Raw genomic sequence first — 23,024 nt, forward strand, 5'->3', positions numbered from 1 at the left:
TCTTGAGGTTCAGAGATATAATTTTCTTATCATACCAGGCATTGGCGAGGAAACTGTGTTCATTTCTTGAGACCAATTTAGAAGAAGCATTTGAAGTTTAAGCGTATGTAGCAGAGAGATACAGACAGCACAGAAATGGGGCAGGATGTACTAAGTAAGGCTCACAGCACTAGGAATGTATGTACTGCAGAAGGGAAAGGAATAAGAAATAAGGATGAACCACTTTATGTATTTGTTCTACTGGGTAACACAAAGAAAGCACAAGTGTCACTTTGAAGGGTGACCTATGTGCTTTGCTCACTTCATGAGATTTGCTCAGTCAGACAGTACACAGATTTAAGGATTCGTTTTAAAAAAAAGTAACAGAGTTTCATTATAACTGAGGAGAAAAGATATTGGGGTGGCAAGTTTTTTGTAATACGTCAAGTATCTTACCATGTATTCTGTTTTGTTTGAGTTGTGCTTGAAAACTGTCCTGCTTGAATCAGTTCATTTGTTTATCAAAGGAAAAATTAAGTAAAATGGGTAATATGTAAGGGAAGATTCAATATCAACCTCAGGATCTGTTACTTCTCTGAGAGAGTAGTTCAGCACCAGATTACCTTGCAAGAAGAAGCAGATCTTCGGACAGATTCAAAGTCAGCTGGAATGGTGGTAGAATATTATGGGGGAGGAGGGCAGACTTGGAAGCCAAAAGTATAGCTCTGTTTGCACATATGTATATTCCAGGGGGAAAGTTCAAGAGCGTTATGCACGAATGTGCTGCCACAGAGAGAATGTTAGAGACATAATTTTTCTGAAAGTTTAATGGACTGAGAGGATAGTGTAGGACATGAAGGCTGCTTGCAAATGACATTACATGGTTACAATGGAAGGCAAGTTGTGCTAGTCTGTTGGTTAATTAAGATGTACAAAGTACCACATTGTGGGTCATATAATACTTAATTCATCCTTAATTTCAAACAGTTCTTTATTGTATGAATTGCTGATGGCATGCCATGAGAGTTCACCTGAATAAGATGTACTCATTGCTGGGATTAGTTCTGGTGAAAATGGCACTTTTTCAAACCTTTTATGAACTCTTGTCTTTTGTTTAGCAATACCTGAAGGGCTGTGGTGTGTTTTTGTCAGATATAGTGAAGTTGTATTTCGTTATATTAGGAAGCAGGAGGCATGAGGATGCATGCCCCATGTGGAGGGTCTCCCTGCATGAAGTTTAGCTTTTGTTTGTTATTCTACATTATTGTTTTGTGTGTGTGTGTGTGTGTGTGTGTGTGTGTGTGTGTGTGTGTGTGTGTGTGTGTGTGTGTGTGTGTGTGTGTGTGTGTGTGTGTGTGTGGGTGTGTGTGTGTGGGTGTGTGTGTATATATATATATATATATATATATATATATATATATATATATATATATATATGTGTGTGTGTGTGTTTGTGTTTGTGTGAAATGGCAATAATAGAAGAGATTTGTGTTCAGTCAGTTGTGTGGCATTTTGTTGCATCTGAAATTCTAATCCATAATCATTTCTGGAAAGCAGACATTCAGGAATGTAGCAAAATCATAAACACCATCAAGACAAGTTCCAGTACAGGCATCGACCTGAAAGAGCATGTAATAAATACGCATTAACAAGATCATGCTTCAGGATTCTTATTTGTATGTACTGCAAGTTCTGCTACTCAGTGCCAGAGAGCTACATGGAAAGTAAATAAGGAATGAAGATTCTGAGATTGCTTTGCAATGTACCTCCCTCATACTACAGAAAAATCCTTAAGTCACCCCTAGATTTACAAAAAATTTACTTTGGGATTCCTCATACAAGAAAAGTATATGATGCACTGTGCAAAAACAGACCAGCCCCCTCCCTCACCACACACACATCATTTTTTGTTTTATTGTTTTGGTCTGACTGTTTTCCTGCAGCATTTAGTCTGATCTCATGTAACCTTAATAATGACTATTTAACTTTATAATCACTCAGCATTTCAGACTTCCTTAGGCCTCTTTTGAGTCAGCCTAGACCTATCTGGAGAGGTAGGTCTTACATCCTCTCAACTGTCCAGATTTTCACAAAAAGTCTAGATTTTTGCCTCTTAGTTTTGGTCTGTTCCTCATAAAATTTGTGGTTTTCTGGAAAATCATTGAAAACTTAAGTCACTAAATAATGACATGCATTTGAGTTTCATCATTGAAATCCTTCACAAAATGCATGTAAAGACATTTTTCACCCATTATGTTTGGCTTTGTCCAGGTTTCTTACACTAAGCGGTTGAGAGGTATGCTGGCAACAGCTGGGCTGAAGGATCTTTAATGCTTGGCATGACTAACTGAAGGAAAGAGAATGATCAGTCTACCCCCAGAATGTGTCCTGCACAGAGTAAGGATGCATTTCTAATTCCCATGTGCACAATAGCTTGTAAACCTCCTTTATAAAACTCATTTTAAGCTGTAAATTGATTAACCACAGGAATGAAAATGTTTCAGTGCAATAACTCAAACTCCATAGACACACACATTCTTTTTTCTTTTCCTATGTAATATAGTCAAAAAGTCAGACTCTAATACATATGGACACTTATTTCACTGTTTTTACAATACTGCAGCCATGTGGCAACAGTAAATATACGATTATCTTGATACTTCTTAAATCACTTCATCTGTGGATGTTTCCCAGCACCTTGTTCTCCTTTACACCTTTCTTCCTAGGCCCTGAGGGTTTGTTTGTTCATTTCTGCAGTGAGCTTATCTATTTCTCATGGGTGCCTAACTTGCCACCCCTTTGTTGATACACAGTTTTCCAACCATTCTGCTGAAATATCTTTTTTTTTTAATTTTCAGACATTATATATGTCCAGTTGTGTTTTTAAAAGGGATGCTTGTAAATATTTCTGTTCACAAAGTTCTGTGTTTTATTAATTAATTTAATTTCCTTTATTTACTAACCAGGTAAAACTCAAAATGCACAAGTGCCTCCTTTTAGAGGCAGCCTGGCCTGGGAACTTTGTCCAGTTAATTGGCTTTGCATAGAGCCACACAGTGGGGTAAATGGAGACTGAAGTCATCGAACCCAGAACTACAGGACGAAGATGCTCATTAGCAGTCCATAACCTTAATCCTTTGTACTGAACTGCTAACATTCTGCTAGCTGTTTCTTCTATGTCCCTCCTTGGGGGACATTAGTTTTTTTTTTTGTTTTTGTTGAAAGGGCTGTTTGCAAAGTGTAGTCATTATGTGGTGTATTATTTGGCTGGTGAGGCTGCTGACAGAGGAAGGCATTGATGGAACCCAAAAGGTGTTGCTATTCAGGAAGGCTAAGTTTAAATGTACAGACTTCTGTACAGGTACATGTAGTGTAGCATGCATGTAAAATAAAGGCAGAGACATAACAGCCCATCATTAAAGACTGGCTTGCCATCACATTTGCAGTACTGCACTTCAAACCCATATATACAACAAGAGGTGTTTAAGTGAAATGTAATTTCAAGATAAGCAGTCTGTTCTGCTACTAGTCTTATGTCAGGTGAAAGAGGCATAAGTAAGTCCTGAGAATGCCTAGTTTACATATTGCTGCATGTGGCTCTAGGAACAGGAGGTCAGTCTGCTAGTGACCTAAACAGTGCTGTTTCACCCTGCATGCAGCACTTCATTTTAATGCTATCTCCTGTAATATCAGCACCATATGCAAGTCTGTAAATGTAAACATGCCCTGAAAGTGCACTTTCCAAATAAGAATGTAAGATCTTAGAAGGCCCATTTTGAGATGTGAATACGGAGTTACGCATTAGCGTGGAGTGGAGTGCAAAATATAAACCTTTAAAATATCCCCAAGAAATCATGGTACTTGGGCTGTTAAAAGCAGGGAAGTGCAGTTATTTCTTTGCTCAGACTCAGTCAGTACCTCACATGGAAATGACTAGTGTCTAACTGTGGTATTGTGTGCTGGAGACATTAAGGTGCTTTTAATGCCTTTTGGCACAGACGTGCAGCTCAACATCACTTTGTCTTATTACACATGAAGCATGTGAAGAAGAATATCCTTTGCAGCTGGAGGTATATTGTTTTAAGACAATTTTCTTGTTTCATGTACTGTAAATCAGGCCAAGTAAATAGTATTAGACATACTTGACAGCTGTAATACGTCTGCCCAGTTCATACACACTTTTGCAACATTGACTTTGCTATGATTTTTCGATTTTGCTATGTCAGACCAATTCTTGCAAGTAAATTACTTGAAAGTAGGAATCTGGCAAAATATTGCCACCGAATGTAACAGAAAAATACATCGCAACTAATTCAAACTCACAGAGGCATTTCTATTTCTTTTGTATTTTTTTATGTTTACTTAGGCATCAGAGAGCCTTAAGAACTTTAATAGCTAGCATTTTTTTTCTGGTTTTATAAGTTAGTTTTATTCTCCTTCTGGTTTACTTATACAGAAAGACTCACAAATTAAAATCGCCCCAATCTCATTTGCCCATTCCCCCAACTGCATTTATTTTGTGGGGGGTTTTTTATGTATTTTATGTTTAAGTTCTACATCACTAAAACACAAAATACATAAAAAAAAGTTCTACGTCACTATGTGAGAAGATAGCCCTTTTGCTATTCAAAATGATGGTGGGATTCTGTAGTCTTAGATTTGATTTCTTCATTGTCTAGCTGCATAGTGTGTGTGTGTGTGTGTGTGTGTGTGTGTGTGTGTGTGTGTGTGTGTGTGTGTGTGTGTGTGTGTGTGTGTGTCTCAATGTTTTTCTGTCTCCTTGAGAGTGTCTGTGAGAGAAACTATGTAAAGTTATCAAATAAAAACTCCCAGGGTGCCATTCAGTAGAAGCATCTATATGTTCCTAACTAAATGGAATTTTGTCATCAACAAAAATAGTTAATCTCTGTGCCGAAGAAGCAAAAAAGACAGTTAGACCACATTTGCACTGCAAGCTATTACTAATAAAGTTTCATGAAATTACTTTAAATGTGTTGGTTTAGTCCAGCATATGTGGCAATAATTGCAAGGATGAACCACGTCTTTCTGTTTCTACTCCAGGCATGACAAATCTATTACTAATATAAATTTTGCCTTACCCAGTGCTTGTACAATATTCCCATTAATGTATCTACATTGTGAGGTGCTGATCGGTTCTAAGCAAAGAAATAACTGCCCTTCCCCGAACTCAGGTACCATGGTTTCTTGAGCATACACTACCCATTTTGCAATAGTATATCTCTGAATTCAGATCCCAAAACGGCCTTTTTAAGTTCTTAAATTCTTACTGAGAAAGAACATTTTCATGTTGCATTTTTGAATTAAGAACTTTTCTGGTTCAAAAGCAATTTTTGGATCGTGGTGGTGTAACTTCATTTGGTATGATACATTCGACTAAACATCTTTTATGTACGCCCAAAGCATCATGTCACATTCAAAATGCACCAATAGCTGAATTCAAAGAATCAGAGGCTGTTCAATCAAACACAGAAGCCCTCCACAAAGGATTCATATGCCTTGTTACAGAGTTGTGTGAGGAAGATGGACTCCCATCGCTTCTTATGGCTTTAAGGTTTCATCAGGGGATACTTTTTAGTCCAGTTATTATATCATAATTTTGCATATCAGGCCATTTCAAATCTTTGTCTGATTTCATTTAAGTAGTGATGCTATAAAGCCATAAAGCTGATTCCTCCTGACTATATTATGTTATAATGCCTCAGAATTATGTTTGTTATGTTTAATCATGCTGAGGATAATAAAACACACATATCACTTATATGCGCAGACAATAATAACATTTTAAGACACTAATTGCATTTATGACCTACTCATGAGTAGAAAATATTGACATTTATTTTTAATTATGTTTTTGAATTAGGGGAAGGAAGAATTTGAAAAGACACAGAAAGAGTTGCTAGAAAAAGGAAATATTATGCGACACGGCAAGGGACAGTTGGAGCAGCAGCAGGTAAAAGGAGGAGCTTTTCTTTTGATTCTTAAGAGCAAACTGTTTCTGTAAGAAGTCTGTGAGCATGTAACAGAATACATTTCAGAACATTTAGTAAAGATAAAAAGAAATTAACCAAGAGGCAAAATCTTGAGAGTTAGGAACACCACTTTCACATGGAAGGATTTCCCATTTATACCAAGCATAATATACCAAATTTTTATTCATAGCTTCTTTTCCAAAAATGCATTTGAACATATTCCCTCAACTTACTGAATAAAATTTAATTTCTCCTTTTCTGAAGGTTCCATATCAGAAGCTCAGAAGCACTTTTATTGAAAACCATGTTGACTGGAAGTAATATGAATGATGGTTTGCAAACCATTATGTTTTCTATAAAAGGCAAACCTCCCACACCACTCAGGCACGGAGTTTCAGCCCATGGACCACTGAACTTTCTAAAATCAACAATGAGATCACTGTACCTTATAACACGGGTAGTAACTGATGGCACCTAGTTCATTTCTGCCAAGTGTGAATCTTTTTTTAAGTAATTGTATTGATTTTAATAAATAAATAACAGATTTTAACAATAAAGGAAATACAGAAATAGAAACATGTAAACATTTAAACACACAAAATAAACCATAACTAAATTATTTACAAAGGTGTCTACCAAGTAACTAATTCTCTAAATATTCTTAAGATTGATAAATCTTTGAGATCATTCACATTATACTACCAGCAAACATCACCCACAGTTTACTGTGGAACTTCTTGCATTTACTTATATAGCATGTTATGTATAATTTATATAATAGTATGTGTGGCACCACAAATACAGAAACTGTAATCCCTATACCAAATTACAGTATATTAAAGTCAGTCTGGTGTAATGCAGTATTCTGGGTAGGTGAGCAATATGAATTCTGATCTTTCTGTGACAGAATTTGATGCATTGTCCACCATTTTTTTTAAAGACTCAATTGACTTAATTGGTCAGATAACAGAAGCTAAAATTGATAAAACTGATATCCTAGTAGAAAATGATGTACCATTCTTGTATTCAGTAAACCCTAAGGATGAGAGATTGGAATTATTTAGCAAAATGCTATTGGATCCCACTAGTTTAGATCTACCAGCTATAAGACTAATGACAGAAATGGTAGCGTACAGTTAAATTATAAATCTATATTTTATGAAGGGAGGTATATTAAACAGAAAACTAAAGCGACAATAGGGGCAGCAGTAGTTCCTGGTTATACCAATTCAGTGATGGCAAATTGGAAAAGTATTTTTATACAACTCAGATTATATATATATATATATATATATATATATATATATATATATATATATACACACACACACACACACACACACACACACACTGGATATTTAAAGTTTACACACCCCTGTTAAAATGCCAAGGTTTTTGTGATATAAAAAAATGAGACCACAATTAATCATTTCAAAGCTTTTCCCACGTTTAATGTGACCTATAACCTGTACAATTCAATTGAAAAACAAACAAAACTCTTCGGGGAAAAATATAAAAAATAAAAAAGTACAATAAGCTGGTTGCATAAGTGTGCACACCCTTAAACTAATACGTTGTTGAAGTACCTTTTGCTTTAATTACAGCATTCAGTATTCTTGGGTAGGAGTCTGTCAGCATGGCACATATTTGCCCACTCTTCCTTGCAAAAGTGCTCCAAATCTGTCATATTGCAAGAGCAACTCTTGTGCACAGCCCTCTTTAAGTCACCCCACAGATTTCTTTATTGGATTTAGGTCTGGGCTCTGGCTGGGCCATTCCAAAACTTTAATTTTCTTCTGGTGAAGCCATTGTTTTGTTGATTTGGATGTATGCTTGGTGTCATTGTCATGCTGAAAGGTAAAATTCCTCTTCATCTTCATCTTTCTAGCAGACGCCTGAAGGTTTTGGGACAAAAGTGACTTGTATTTGGAACTGTTCTTTCCCTCCACCTTGACTAAAGCCCCAGTTCCAGCTGAAGAAAAGCTACCCCAAAGCATGACACTGCCACCACCATACTTCACCGTGGGGATGGTGTTCTTTTGGTGATGCGAAGTGTTGTTTTTGCACCAAACATACCTTTTGGAATTGTGGCCAAAAAGTTCAACCTTGGTCTCATCAGACCATAACACATTTTCCCATATGCTTTTAGGAGACTTGATGTATTGTTTTGCAAATATTAGCTGGGCCTGGATGTTTTTCTGTGTAAGAAAAGGCTTCCGTATTGCAACCCTATCCCATAGCCCAGACATATGAAGAATACAGGAGATTGTTGTCACATGTAGTACACAACCAGTACTTGCTAGAAATTCCTGCAGCTCTTTCAGTGTTGCTGTAGGTCTCTTGGCAGCCTCCCTGACCAGTTTTCATCTTGTCTTTTCATCAATTCTGGAGGGACGTCCAGTTCTTTGCAATGTCATTGTTGTCCCATATTTTCTCCACTTTTTAATGATGGTCTTCACTGTGTTCCATGGTATATCCAATGCTGTGGAATATTTTTGGTACCCTTCTCCTGAATGATACCTTTCAATAATGTTATCCCTTTGATGCTTTGTAAGCTCTCTGTGAACCATGGCTTTTGCTTTAGCAGGCAACTGAATAAATGTCAGGAAGATTCTACTAGGACAGCTGAACTTTATTTGAGGTTAATCAGATCTCTTTAATTGATGGCAGGTATGTACCCAAGAACACTGAATGCTGTAATTAAATCAAAAGGTGGTTCAAGAAAGTTTTAGTTTAAGGGTGTGCACACATGCAACCAGCTTATTGTACATTTTTTATTTTTATATTTTTCCCCCTAACAGATTTGTTTGTTTGTTTTTCAATTGAATTGTACAGGGTATAGGTCACATTAAAGGTGGGAAAAGTTCTGAAATTATTTATTGTTGCCTCATTTCTTATATCACAAAAACCTGGAATTTTAACAGTGGTGTTATGTATGGCTGTGTAACACATTATAGGCAATATTTTCTTATGTAATGAAAAGGTGAAACAACTTTTAGATTTATTTTTGTCTTTTATTAATGAAGCAACTGAGTTTTTTTAAAAATTTGCAGCAAAGTATATAATAAGACAATTGACTATTTCAGATATTAAGATTTTTAAAAAGGGCAAAAAATTAAGTAATAAAACACAAATAAAAGAGTTGTAAGTAACAACTATATATATTATTCTAGCATGCATCCAAAGTGATGTAAGGGATATATAGCAAAATGACAAGCTATTAGGATAAATAGACTGGCAGTGGAAAAATATATTTATGGAAAAGAATATTGAAAATAAAGTTTTTTTTTCCAACTAATTTATTGATAGGGATTATTCAACAAAAGTCATGGAGAAGGAAATTAAAGATGAAGCATTAGGAAGACATTTGAGATAGAAGCCCTACAGTTTTGATGATGCAAAATGGCATAATATAATGGCATGGACACAAAGCAGAATAAAAAAGTAAGAAGAAATTGGTTATGGTGATGCTATTTATGGCTGGTGCATATACTATCAAAATTTTATACAGAATAATTGACTTGTTTGGACAAGTAATACATGGATTATCAAACAGCTGGGATAAGCTTATATTTTGTTTTGAAAAGTAATAATATCTTATAAGAGTTATTTAACAAAAATCTAAAACCCGATGAGCAAGAGAAGTTTAGAGGTGCGGTCTTGTATAGAAGTTGTCAAAAAACTCAAAAATCAAAAAAACTCAAAATATGTTATATGTGTAGCAGTTTATCTGACTTGTTAAACCTTTTGTGTTGAAAAGCTGACCAGATTTTTACCTACTAGAAGGTGTGAATATCCACATTCTATCAGATCAAATAAAAAGGAAACATCAATGGCAGGTGACATTACAGTGTACTTACCCACTGGTGTATTAATAAAGTGGTGAATTTTAAAGCAACCTTAAAAAACCTGGAAGCTTAAGAATTAATATGTATACATTTTTTCATAATTTATATAAATAAAGTACAATGGATTGTTAATTATTTTTGCTGGTTCAAGTGACATCATATGATGTTAAAAATAGGTAGTTAAATGGTAGAATACATGTATTCTTCACATTCTTAAGACACTGATTAATGACAAAATCACTTTTTGTGATATTATTTTTAATATAACAGTGACAGGTCTTTGTTGTACCACAACAAACTTTTTTTTTCTTTGTCTCAGTATTAAAGATATAGGAGATGTAACATACTTTTCCAGTTTGGACTTAAACAAGGCTGCACCATACAGTACTAGGTAGAACTTATCCATAGCTCAGAGTTCTTTTGCATGCAGAGTCTCTGTCCAGATTCTTGCCAAGCCCTTGTCTGCATAATTTGTCATTTCCATCAATCAGATGCTCAGCTCTGAATTTTTTCTTCCTAGGCATACTTAGGAAGTACCAGTAAGAGTTCCAAGAACGCTACTATGTACCTCAGTTCTTGGCATGACTGTGATGTCCTAGCACTTTCCCAAGCTGCCTCGACTGTGTCTGCAGATAAGTCATTTTTCCACCACATCTAGGTCAGTTGTATCCATATTCAGCTCAGATGCATGCTTTGTCATAGTTTGGTGTTTTATTTTCCCACCTAGCATTCTTTGTAATTGAGTCGTAGGTCACGAGTACAACACCTGCTTCCCAATGGTGTCATTGGAGACAAAGACCTTCCTTAAGTCTGCTAAACATCACAGCTCTCAGTTTTGTTTTTTAGTCCATGGCTTTATTTTCCCTAAGCTTGTCACTTTGAGTTCCTTGGTCCCCAAGTTGCCGCAGTCAAGATCTCTTACCACATTTTTGGTTCCTACCCCCCACCCCATTGGTCCTTTCCTTTGCTGTATTAATGCACTCTCTTCATTGTTTCTGGGATCTATTTCCACCGTCTTATCAAATTTCTTTCGTCTTCCCTTGGGGTCCGCACTGTCTGCATCCCAACAGACTGACCCTACCTTCTTCCTGCCTTGATTTGCATATTAGCCTGCCTTCTCTTAGCCATCCCCACTTTCCGTCATTATTTTGTTCTACATTTCCTCTCTTTTTGGAAATGTTTTTCCATTGCTCACCTCCCTGGCTTTCGTCCTCCCTTCAGTGTATGCGCTCAGGTGCTGTTAGTTGTTTTCACATTGCTTAGCTGTGGTCCTGAGCTTTCCACTATTTCTTAAGATGCATAATCTCTGTCTCCAATGTCCCAAACTACTTCTGCCCATAACTACAACACCAGTAACCTACACATGGAACACCTTACCCATTTCAATCCTCCTCTTCTTCCCCAACCCAAAATCTTACCTCTGGTGTCCGTCTACATATCATTTTTAACACACAACTAAGGCTTTTTACTCCATATGTTTTCAGTAACAACTACCAGACAAGTTAACAGCAATTTAACTAGCAGTCACACAACTAACATCTAACCCAATCTTAAGAAGTAGCTTACTCAAAAATAAATAAATAAATCAGTAAGTCCTAGTTGTTCTGTATTTTAAATGAGGTACCTACATACACTTCTTCCCATGTATACAGGTACTGTAAGCAGCAGGCAAATAGCTAACACCTAGCATCCTCAGTCAGTAACCTGACAAACAGCTAAGGAAACAAAGCTCTTCTTATCTTAAACTCCATATCAGAAGCTAAAGCAAAACTGAAGTTTGACTGAAAGAAGCAAATCTGAAGTAAAACAAACCTTCATCCATTAGCTGAGGTCCCAACTGCTTGAGTTGGATTCTAATTGCTCTGTGTATAATTTGTCTGATTTTATGGTTCAAGCTTTGGAATGGCTTTAGCTGTAAAATAATTTGTTGAAATTTAACAGGTGTAATTTTAGGCTGGAATATTAATGTTATTATGAGTAAAGGTTGGCATTGTGCTCAATTTTTTAGAAGTGTAAGCAGGACTTACTAAAGTAAATAAGTTTGATCATGGTCAAATAAAGTATGGTAGGAAGTCCCTTGTTGTGTGGCCAAAGTAGAAGAAAGACCCATTTTCTGCAGTAAGGTGAGTCCTGGCTCTAAATAGGTTGGAGTCTGTCATTTGGATGCACAACTAAACTCAAAACTATAATGCTTTTGTCTAGAGTCAAAGAAAAGAAAGACTGTATTCCAAGACCGGTGATGACTGTTAGGATGGCTAACAAAAAGTGCGAATGTTGTGTTGCTGCAGAACGACTTGGCATTACATAGTTTGATCTAGTCGAGTAGAGCTGCATATTTCATTAATTAATAATTGTACGATATTGCAGATATGTATGGGGAAGTAGCAAAGAGTAATAGGTCACATTCATTTTGTGGAAATGTCTTCCTATTTGCTTAGGCAGTACATAATTTTGATCACCCTGCCCATGTAGATTGTCACCACCATGGGCACATGTCACAAGCTATAATGTCACACCAGCACTGACTGCTACAGCTCGTGCTATGATCCCTACATTCAGACACATACTACCTCTTATATCAGCATTTGCTGTGATCATAGCAGCCGTATTGAAACCATATCACCCTGTCCATGTAAGTTGCTTCTGCTTAACACAGTAAAGTCCGAAGTACTCTGTCTCTGCACAGCAAAACCAATTGGAGGTATATGCACAGAACTAATCTTCCCACAGGAATAAAAAAAACACAAACTACACACACCAGTACAAAATTATTATTTCTGGTGAAAAGTGGGCAGACATTTAAGTCACCTCCATCATCCCCTAATATTTTATGATGTACACAAATACAGCTACTGCACCAAAGGAAAAAAATCTACCATCCTCCCATCTTAATCCTTCATTCTCCAAACAGTCCAACAAAGGCAAGTGGATGCCACACCCTAGTACACAAGGACATGCATGGGTATACCTATCCATGACAACATATTAATTCTGACATAAATGGTCAGTAACATGAAATTCGATATTCTTTGTTATAGTTTACCTGTGCCCTGATCAGTGTTGCATAAACACAACTTTCAGTTTACAGGACTGCAGTGTTAAATATTAAACAAACAAAGATGGTAAGACATGATGACTGTATCTGTTGGCCATTTATAGACATGCCTTTTTAAAACGTTATAGTTCTATCAGGGAACAATTTGTGACTCAGTGAACTAACACAATGTGATGTCAGAGTGCTGTGTGGATCATTTCTAAGATCTGTTAATGATAAATAAACTTTATTACCCGCAACTTTTCAGTGTGCTGCCCTATACACTGTACATTGTATGCATCTCTGACCTCATGTGATCACTGAACACGAGAGCTTCCTTGTAAATTCAGATGACATGAAAACACATTTGAGAAAAGCACAGCAGAAAATGTTCTGTTCTAAAATATTTTTCTCTCTGTTTGTAGTATGTGTTATATATTACAAGCCCGTTGCTTTTTAATGATATTTGCTGTTCCATTGATCCATATTTTTCCTAATCATGGGTACTTGTTTCTTACTATGAATGATGATTGTAGTGGATACTATGCTGATCTGAGAAGTAATAATTTTAATCTTGTATCTCCTATTAACAAAAAAATGTACCCCCTTTGTAGTTAAGGTATGGTGATGTCTTTCCAGTTGTTCATTTTATAAGGTTACATATTGCATTACTGTTATTTGGCTAAGCCAATAAGATCTTGGTCTAGATTTTTAAATTATTTTATTTTTCTTAACTTCATTTTTGTTTTTTCTTTATTTTTGGATATGTAATAAACTCATTAAAATATGTCAGACTAGCATCTGCAGAATATTCTGCAAACCAAAGTTAAATACTCTGTAAGCCTTCTCCAGGTATGATACGAAGTGAATGTTTCATTTAATATATCTTTCACAGTAGCTTTGCTATGCTATCCATTACATCAGTGTTGTGGCTTTGCATGTTTTTCACTTAAATAATTCAGAAAAAATTGATTAAAACTGTATTAAGTATTCTGATAGGAGGTTAATTATAGGCAAGATTAAGATACTTCCTCTTTTAATAAATTAATGATCACAGGCTTTTCTGGGGGGATTGATTAGGAGATATTTCAAATGGGTCCATAGAGTTTTCATCCACATTTTTTTTTGCTTTACTGTTTCTCTTATTGTGGAATTAGTCTTTTATGTGCACTTTTTTTTCTTTATTCTGATGTGGTTAGTTGCAATCAGTTTCCTTTTTCCAGTCATTTACTTGATATTACTGATGTTTTAGACTTGCTCATATACTATGAGTCATAGGTGCCAACTTTATATATCCTGTCTGCATAGTCAGGCTCCATCTAGGAGGACTTAAAGTGACAAATGAAATTATATACAATGTAAAATACACCTCAGGCTATAACAACTGTAATTTCTGTCCTCATGAATGCATAGCTTTCTGTTTTGACTACTGGTATTTGTCTTCTAAAACTGATAACTTATTTAACAGAAAAGCTAACTTACTCATAGGTGCAGCATTACTAAACACTGCCTCTTTTGATGTCTTCTCAGCTGAAACAATTTGAACGTCTGGAAGAAGAAGTCACCAGGCCGATAGACAATGATTTATCCAATTGGAAGCCACCTCAGCACTATGCCCAGGTCCGTAGCAAATTATGCTCCTCAGACAAACAGCTCCTGCTGTTTTACACAGAACAGTGTGACGCCAACATCACAACCCTAACTAATGCCATTGATGCCTTCTTCACCTCCATTAACACCAACCAACCACCTAAGATCTTTGTGGCCCATAGCAAGTTTGTTATTCTCAGTGCTCATAAGCTGGTGTTCATTGGTGACACATTGTCTCGCCAGGCCAAAGCCCAAGACATCCGCAATAAAGTAACGCACCACAGCAACCTTCTGTGCAATATGCTTAAGGAGATTGTGGTTACTACAAAGACTGCAGCCCTCCAATATCCATCCGCAACAGCTGCCAAGGAAATGATGGATCGGGTGAAAGAGTTGTCCAACAACATGCAGCAGTTTAAGATGGCACTTGGACAGCTAGCATCTATGTAAAGACTTGCAGCTCCACTGTTGAACTTACCTGAACATTTATGTTTTTAAAAAAAACAACAGAGTAAACAAATATTTAGGCAAATGATGCCAATGGCTATATATAAATCAGTGTATATATTTAAGATATTTCCACAAAGAAAAGAATTATACATTTTCTGGTTTGTCGACAGAGTAATGTAGTTTTTAGACTGTACCAGTTATTACTCAAGGGTGTTTCCATTTCAAACACTGTAATAGTACTTATTCTGTTTTATTGGGGAAAACATTTGTAAGTCTGTCCCTTAATATGAAGAAATGCCAATAATTATTTTTCCGTATCAATTTTGATCAGTTAACTAATGGACTATATTTTCAAAGTCTGTTTTGGAGTAAAGAAAGATAATTAGTGGATTAAAATAGAGAAGAGGGGCTCATGCTGTGACCGACGATAATTATAGTCATAGTGTTTAACACTGTCTTGGGACTTTTTTTAATTAGTGAGCTCTCGTCACTAATTAAAGAGTTCTAATCAGGTATAATGAATCATTTTAACAGTATCTCATCTGAGACTGGAAAAGAAAAGGCTTGGATGAAGATCTTTTGGAGAAAACTTAGTGTGTCTCAGGACTGCAGAGACAAAGTGCACATTTAAGCATCTTTTATGTCATGCCTGAATGAGAGTTAGACACGCCACTGCAATTCAAGTTTGATTCTCTCTTCCATTACCAGCTGTAGCGGAAAAGCAAATGACTGTGCCTTGTAATTGTAAAGCTTCTGCTGGTTACCAGAGCTATGAAATTCTCCTTCGCAGCCTGTATTTATACTCCTTGGATGTACTGTATTAATGTGGGAGCATAAAGTTTTTCCTAGAACTAGACAGTGTGCAGTTTTTTTGTGTATAGTTCAGTGCCAAATGTTGCCAAGATGTTTATAATTCTAATAATTCAAGCTTGCACTGCCATCTACAACAAGCAAGTCTTTTTTTTTAAACACCTTTATTGAATTGTCACTTGTGACACAAGCATATTTACATTTATATAAAAGTAATCAAACTGCATTAACAAGTTAAAATTAACAAACATTATGCTTCACGTATATTGCTGTATATCATATAATCTTAACAACATTACATAAATTATTCAATTCCTGCCCCCTTTTTTAAACAAGAAACACCTTTATTAAACCATCACTTAAGACATAAGCAGTCATGCATTTATATAAATGAAAACAAACCACACCAACACAATCCAAGTTGCAAGCATTTTACATCACAAACCATACTGACACACTCTCAGTTTGCAAACATTATACATCACTTATAATCTACTGATTGGCTCACTGAAACAGAGAGCACTTGAGATGTCAAACATCTGACTAAAACTTTAAAGCATCTATATAGACTTGGTGGGAAAATGGTTGCCACATATTTTGGCAGTTGATTATCAATTTTAACTTTTTTGTACATACAAATTGTATCAGCATGAGCTGAATGATAAATCAGAAGGTATTTCAACAATAGGTACCATGGATTCAGCAGTGGATTGAAGCTGGTTAGAGGACAGAGATGAAGTGTTTTAGGAAGTGATCTCTTTCCCCAGGGAAAGTGCTGGGCTTGGTCCAGAAAATTCATACTGCTTTGTTAAAAGATGTCTACAGCTAGCATTGCCACATTATATGCAGTGGTTGGGAAGCAGTACAGCTAGTTTCTGGCATCAGGAGTATAATCTATAACACGCATAATATGTACAATGTTGTATATCTCTGTACTTCTAAGCAAGATCAAGAGAAAGACCTCATCTGCTATGACAATACAGTTATGACACAGTCGTTTCCTAGCTTACAGAGCATTTTGTTAACAAAGGGTATGGGCAGATTTGGTCTGGTAACTCTGGTAGTTTAGTGTAGAGTATTAAAGCTATGAGGTGCAAATGTGCTTTACCCTGTAGTCATGAGTTTGATGCCCTCAGTCTAAATTTGCGCACTGTATAAATGTGATCAAGCCACTTAGCCGGTCTCTGTTCCCATGTCACCCTTAAAAAGAGGAACTTGTGCCTAATGGGTTCATCTGGTTAAGAAACAAACAAGCCTGTCTGTCACCAGATCATAAGATTATAATTTTGATTTGGTAGCACCTGCCCTGCTGGTGCCATGGCCATATTTCTAGGTCATTACTTTGACCAACTGTAGAATGAATGACAGTAACATAAGGATTAAATCAAATACCATGTTTCTGATTAACTAGTGCAGCAATGCAGAGAAACATCTAAGTAAAAAGAGCAAATTCTACAGTGGGAAATGCAGACTTTTATATGAGATAAGCAATTTTGTAGTATAATATGAGGCACAGTTTATATTATGTTTCATCATTTGCTTTTTTATTATTTGTTTTATTATTTTTATAGGAAATTTGTGTTAGTTAAAAAAACTGTCTACATCAAAAGCAGTGACATTTGTATGAGGACACCTGCTGGTAGGTAAGGGATAATGCGTATAGGACACAGTTTTATTGAGTATTAGAAATGCTTAAAAGAAAGGCAGAGAGCTCCATAGACATTGTTGGGGGTGCATAAACTCCTCATGAAATACTTTTTACTTTTGCATACATACTTATGGGTCATCATTGAAAAACAATACCCCTCAAAAGTAACAGCAGGTAAAAATGGTAATAAAAAGCTAGTCATGTACAAAGACAACTGGTACACTGGTCATCTTCAGACAGTAAAAATAAAAAGAAAGAAGACCTTAAATCTATTGGTTTGATGAAATGCTATCAGAGAGTATTCTGGACACTGATATTCAGGGTGGTCTCTGGTAAGCTTTTCAAAAGTCAGTTACTTTTAAGATCTGTTTTCTTGACTAGAAAATTGCTTAAGTCCTAAATGAGGCTATGCTTTAAGATGGCTTTATAAACATAATCCAGTGACTCACTTATGATCCATTCAAAAGGTAAAACACATGTGTGTGTGTGTGTACTAATTTGATTGCTGCTAGCCACATTGAAAATCCTGTTTATACTATGATGTTGCAGTTAAATTAGTCTGAATGCTTTTAATAGGACTCTGCATATGCTTCCCATAATGTGTTGTAATGAGAACGTTTTTTGAACTGAGTAATGCCACTTCTGACAACATGTCTCCACAAAAGCAGATTAATAAAGCAGAATGGAAGGCCAATAATAGTTCGGATGACCTAATACATACTCTTGCCACCATGGCAGACCGTATTCTAGCTGGTTTTTTTTTTTTTTGTTTTTTTTGCAGTAACTTTGTCAGCCAAGCTTGAGTTGAAAAAAGTTGTATTTATTAATGGTTCAGTTTTCCATAAGTGCTGCTTTTGCACATTTAAAACTGACTAAATGTCATTTTTATGTCTTCTGAAATAATAACTATTTGTAATTGCACTTTCAGTTGCTTTAACATCTTTAAATCATCTACAAAAAGTAGATGAGATGTTACTGGCAAGGCTTTTAAACAAGCAGCTTTTCTGGTTAAGGATAAGGTAAAATTATGATAACAGAGAATCATCCTGGAATTTCCCTTTTTGGATTTTTATCCCTGGGATAGTAGCTTGCCCATTATGATGACTCAGTTATAAACTAGTTGTTTCACTTTGTAACTTATCAGTTTATGGTGTATTTTATACATCTGTAAGTATTACATAATCCTTGAATGTGGAATGATGTACATTTTTTTAATCTGTCTGAGCCATACTTAGTTTCTTCCCTTTTTACAGCATTCTGTTATGGCTTTGTTAAGTACTGCATGATACTTTTCTTCCCCGTGTGGTTCTCTTTTCTTACTTTTGTATTTTTATGTAAATGTCTGTAACAAATCTCTCTGCATCATTTTTGGCATATAATTTATCTCTTGTGAGACTAACTTGTCCTCCCTGTGGAGAATATCACATTTAAAAGCAGAAGCTATACTAAAAATGTCAATAGGGCTATTTTTCAGAATATTCATAACAGCAGTTTTACATAATAGTTATTAGGATGGCTTGCAGTTATTGATTAGGAGACATGTACCTCTAATGATAAGCATGCCCAACAGTTCCTTGACCCAGTAAATGCAAACTCCCTTAAATAAATAGTTGTTACAAGCAGGGTCCTAATATTCTGGATCGTGTCCTAACAATCAAAGTCCCTTCTGCATCCCACCTATTTATCTACATCCATGGACAAATTTAATCACAAATTTAGTGGTCTCTGTCAAAACTACAAGCACCAATTTTGCAAACACTTTTGAGTTTAAGGACCTTAAAAAAAACTTAAATTTCCATAATGAGTTTTCTAAATTCTATTGTATTACCTTTGTCCCATGCATAGGTTTATTGGTGAATACTAGGCTAACTGCCCTAAAGGGACATTTTAAGCCTAACCAGCAATCTGAGGTTAGAATCAAACTTTGTACTTTGTGACTATAAGGCAAAGCCTTAACTATTAAGCCAAACTCACCCCAATATAGTTTACTCCTCAAATTGTACTCATGTTTGCTAAAACGTATACCGATCAGTCCCTAATAAGATCAAATATGAGAAATGTAAAAATAAAACAGTGTGGTAGTCTGTATACGTCAACCAACTCAAACTCTAGAATAGCCCAAAAAATACTAAATGCCTATAAAGACTTCATAAAAAATCAGTTGTTGTGTCTTTCGGCTTTTCCCGGTTAGGGGTCACCACAGCGGAACTCTGGTCCGCTAATGATTGGCAGTAGATTTTTACGTGCCGAGTTGCCAGCCCTGACGCACAACCTTCAACGAAGGTATGCCCATTCACGCATGTCTCCACACAGAAGATGCTCTAGCTGAGAATCGAACAGGACAACGTCTTACTGTGAGGTGACAACGCTACCGCAGCACCACCACTGCAGTTACCAACACCAAAATCACCATTAGGAAGGTCAAAGCCAAACAAGCTGAAAGTTAAATCAGAAAGCAATGTTAACACCAAATCAGTCTTCAGCTTTGTCAGGAAAATATGGTATAACACCCAGAAATGCTCGGAGGTATTAAACAATGAAATGATGATTACCACTACAACCCACAAGCTATTCCCAGCATACTAGCAGATAAACTGAGCCACAGTGATAAACTGAGCTGCAGTCACAGAAATACCAGAAATCTCTTAGTCCTAATGGCCCTCTCCAAGGATTGTCTTGAATCAAGTCATAACTGTCCTTTCCAAAACCAGAAGTATGACATCCATGGACCCTAAGTAAAATTCATGTATGCCTAATCACTTATGTTAAATTTGCCATATCAGAGTCTCTCCTAAAAGTTTTCAGCCTAAATCTGTCCACTTGTGCATTCCTGAGGCATGGACAATGACCACGGTAGTGTCCTTACTCAAAGGTGGCCCTACCTCTGACCCAATAACTACAGTCCATTATCGTAACTAGTCTTATTTGCAAAAATGCAGAACACATATTAGATCCTGTTGCCTTTGATATAGAAAACCTTACTATTCTGCACCCTCACTCATTAATCTTCATGAAAGGTTAATTCATACTTCCTCTGTGAAATACACTTTTTTAAAAGCGTCACCGAAGCTGTGGATGTCAGCCTTGTTGATCACACAGTGTACCTTGAGCTGGATAAAGTGTATGACACAGTCCCCCTAGCTGGTGTTGTCAACAAACATAAAGACCTAAGCATACACCTTTATATTGTGTTGTGGATAGCAAACTGGCTGTCAGACAGAAAATATAGACTTAATTAAAGTGGCTGGAGCCACCACAGAAAGTAAAAAGGTGACTATTGATGTCACTCATGGCTCTTTGATAGTGCTTCTCCTATGTGCTATGGCCTGCTCTGACCTTCAAACCTGTAACCCAGAACTATGGCTAACTATTGTTTTGATGACTGCAAGCTATGTGGCGGTGATGTTCACTCAACTTCTGATCCCACATCACTGCAGCTTTATCTAGACCTGGCAAACAACTGCTGTAAAGAAAATTATATTAAATCACTTCTGTGGCTCTGCTCGACGGGCACAGGAAAATAATTTTCTTGGGTGGCGAAAGCCAGGGTACATTTTTTGGCTAGGCTTATATAGGCCCTAGGGCCAATAGCCTAGTACCTACCTATGAAATGAAATAGTAAAAAAATGAGGTATTGTTAAATATGGAAAACAAAGTTGTTACACAACCCAGATATTGGTACATTCACTGAGAATTCCCTGTATTTTAAACATCATGTTGCAAAAGAAGTCAGAAAATCCTTCTATCTGGCCCAGCTAATATCTAAAGACATCTCATCTAGCTCAAAAGAATCATTTCTCTAATCTTATCCCTTATCAGACCAATTATTGATTGCATTGCCTTCTTTGGCATTTTATTTTCTAAACACACCACACAACTTGAAAGACTCCAGAGATTCTTAAATAAAAAAAAAAAAGATCACAGGCCTGATGACCCTTAACTAACAAAACAGACTTGAATCCCTGTCTATTTTATTTATTTTTATGGTGACTGATGTTTAGTATTTAGGGTGATAAAGGATCATGCCATCCTTGATCTCCTACACCTTCACAAAACTAACAGTACCATAAGCACCCATAGTAGGGGTTTAAATATTCTCTGAAAAATAAATAGGACATGCTCACATGATAGATTCCTCTCCCAACACATGCCACACGTCTGGAATAAACTCCCCATTAATATTTAATAGAGTGAAGTCAACACCTTTAAGGTGAACCTTGAAATTTGGATGATTAAATGCAAATTCTACCCATGCCTGTCTTGTGCCAGCCTGGTAAGGCAAGAGGTGCCATATGATGGAGTGATGGCAATACTTTAATGTTCCTTGGACTGCTCTTCCTTGGAGAGCCTACCATCCGATATGGGGACATAAGATGTACACTGTCTCAAAATGATAGTGCACTAATTATGCTTGTTATGTCCATTATTTTTTTTTAGGGAACTTGGAATAATAATCAATACATATAGGAGCTACTGCACTGCAGTGGTGGTGCTGCTGTAGCATTGTCGCCTCATAGTAAGATACTGTCCGGTTCAATTCTCAGCTACAGCATCTTCTGCGTGGAGACATGCATGAATGGGCGTACCTTCATTGAAGGTTGTGCATCAGAGCTGGCAAATCCACACGTAAAAATCTACTGCCAATCATTAGCGGACCGGAGTTCCGCTGTGGCGACCCCTAACCGGGAAAAGCCGAAAGACACAACAACAACATGTAGGAGCTACTGCTTCTCTTAAAATAAAAAATCTCTACCCAGTCAAATCCATGAACAATCTGGACCAGAGTATGGCCATAGTATACTTTATTTGGATTACAATTATAGCATGCATTACATGTGGCACAGCTCTACACTCCCTGCTATATCTAAGTAATGTTAATGGGTAAAGCATTACATCTTTTCCTGTTTTTTGTGCTTTACTTTCAGAGATGTGACTCATGTAGCAGTGTCAGTGTTGCAACAGGCAGCATACTCGCCTTTGATAAAGAAGGATGTTCTTCGTGTTTCACTATTGCAGTCCTAACATATGGGTTATCCAGCTCCCGGTAGCCCTCAGTCGGCCCGAATACCAGAGTCCTTGGTATATGACGTTGGCTGCTGTCAGTTGTAAACTGATGTCAGAACGTCAGGTATAAAGGGAGGCGGCCAACGCCATTTCCTCAGTCTTTCTTGCCATGGAGCCTGAAGCAGATGCAATTCACACTAGTGCTGGTCAGCCATTTACCTTCTTACTGCATTCCGACTACCAAGTTAAAGACACCTTCAGATAAGTACCCCATTGGGGATCCTCTTTTCTTGCTTTAACGGATGTCAGATAAAGTTAATAACTGTCTTGCCTGTGGAAAACAGATTCCGCACCATGATTTTCATTCCTATTGTATAACTTGTATGGGTCTTGAGCACGACATCCCTAACTGTGATCTCTGTGCTTCCTTCAATCCGCATACCATACGCCGTAGAGCTAAGATTTTATATAAGCATTTCGGAGTCTAGCCTAAGTTCGTCGGTATGGCATCTTCTGATCTCCCGACTTCGGATATACCTAGGAAACGCAAGGACAAGGACCATGACAGGTCTAGGGTTAAAGCTGCTGACGATGTGCCAGTGAAATTGGTCCTCAGCCCAGCAGTAGCTAGTGAGGTGCTTTTGCAGCCCCTACAGTCTGCAGATTTTCAG

The 23,024-nt window shown here is 36.8% G+C and overlaps 1 protein-coding gene across 4 annotated transcripts in view; it reads left to right on the forward strand.

Annotated features, from left to right (window-relative positions):
* BCAR1 (BCAR1 scaffold protein, Cas family member) overlaps positions 1 to 15,745 on the forward strand; it is a 2,082,713-nt gene extending 2,066,968 nt beyond the window's left edge. For 3 of the 4 annotated variants that reach the window (XM_044081458.1, XM_044081457.1, XM_044081460.1), the window contains 2 exons: positions 5,861 to 5,950; positions 14,382 to 15,745. In XM_044081458.1, the coding sequence (XP_043937393.1) occupies positions 5,861 to 5,950; positions 14,382 to 14,891 (600 nt within the window). In that variant the 3' untranslated portion in view covers positions 14,892 to 15,745. The remainder of the gene's footprint in view (positions 1 to 5,860; positions 5,951 to 14,381) is intronic. The other variant, XM_044081461.1, reaches the window with a different exon arrangement.
* The last annotated feature ends 7,279 nt before the right edge of the window (positions 15,746 to 23,024 follow it).

The sequence above is a fragment of the Protopterus annectens genome, chromosome 8.part0 (genome assembly GCF_019279795.1).
Source record: "Protopterus annectens isolate FY-2018-M chromosome 8.part0, PAN1.0, whole genome shotgun sequence".
Lineage (NCBI taxonomy): Eukaryota > Metazoa > Chordata > Ceratodontiformes > Protopteridae > Protopterus > Protopterus annectens.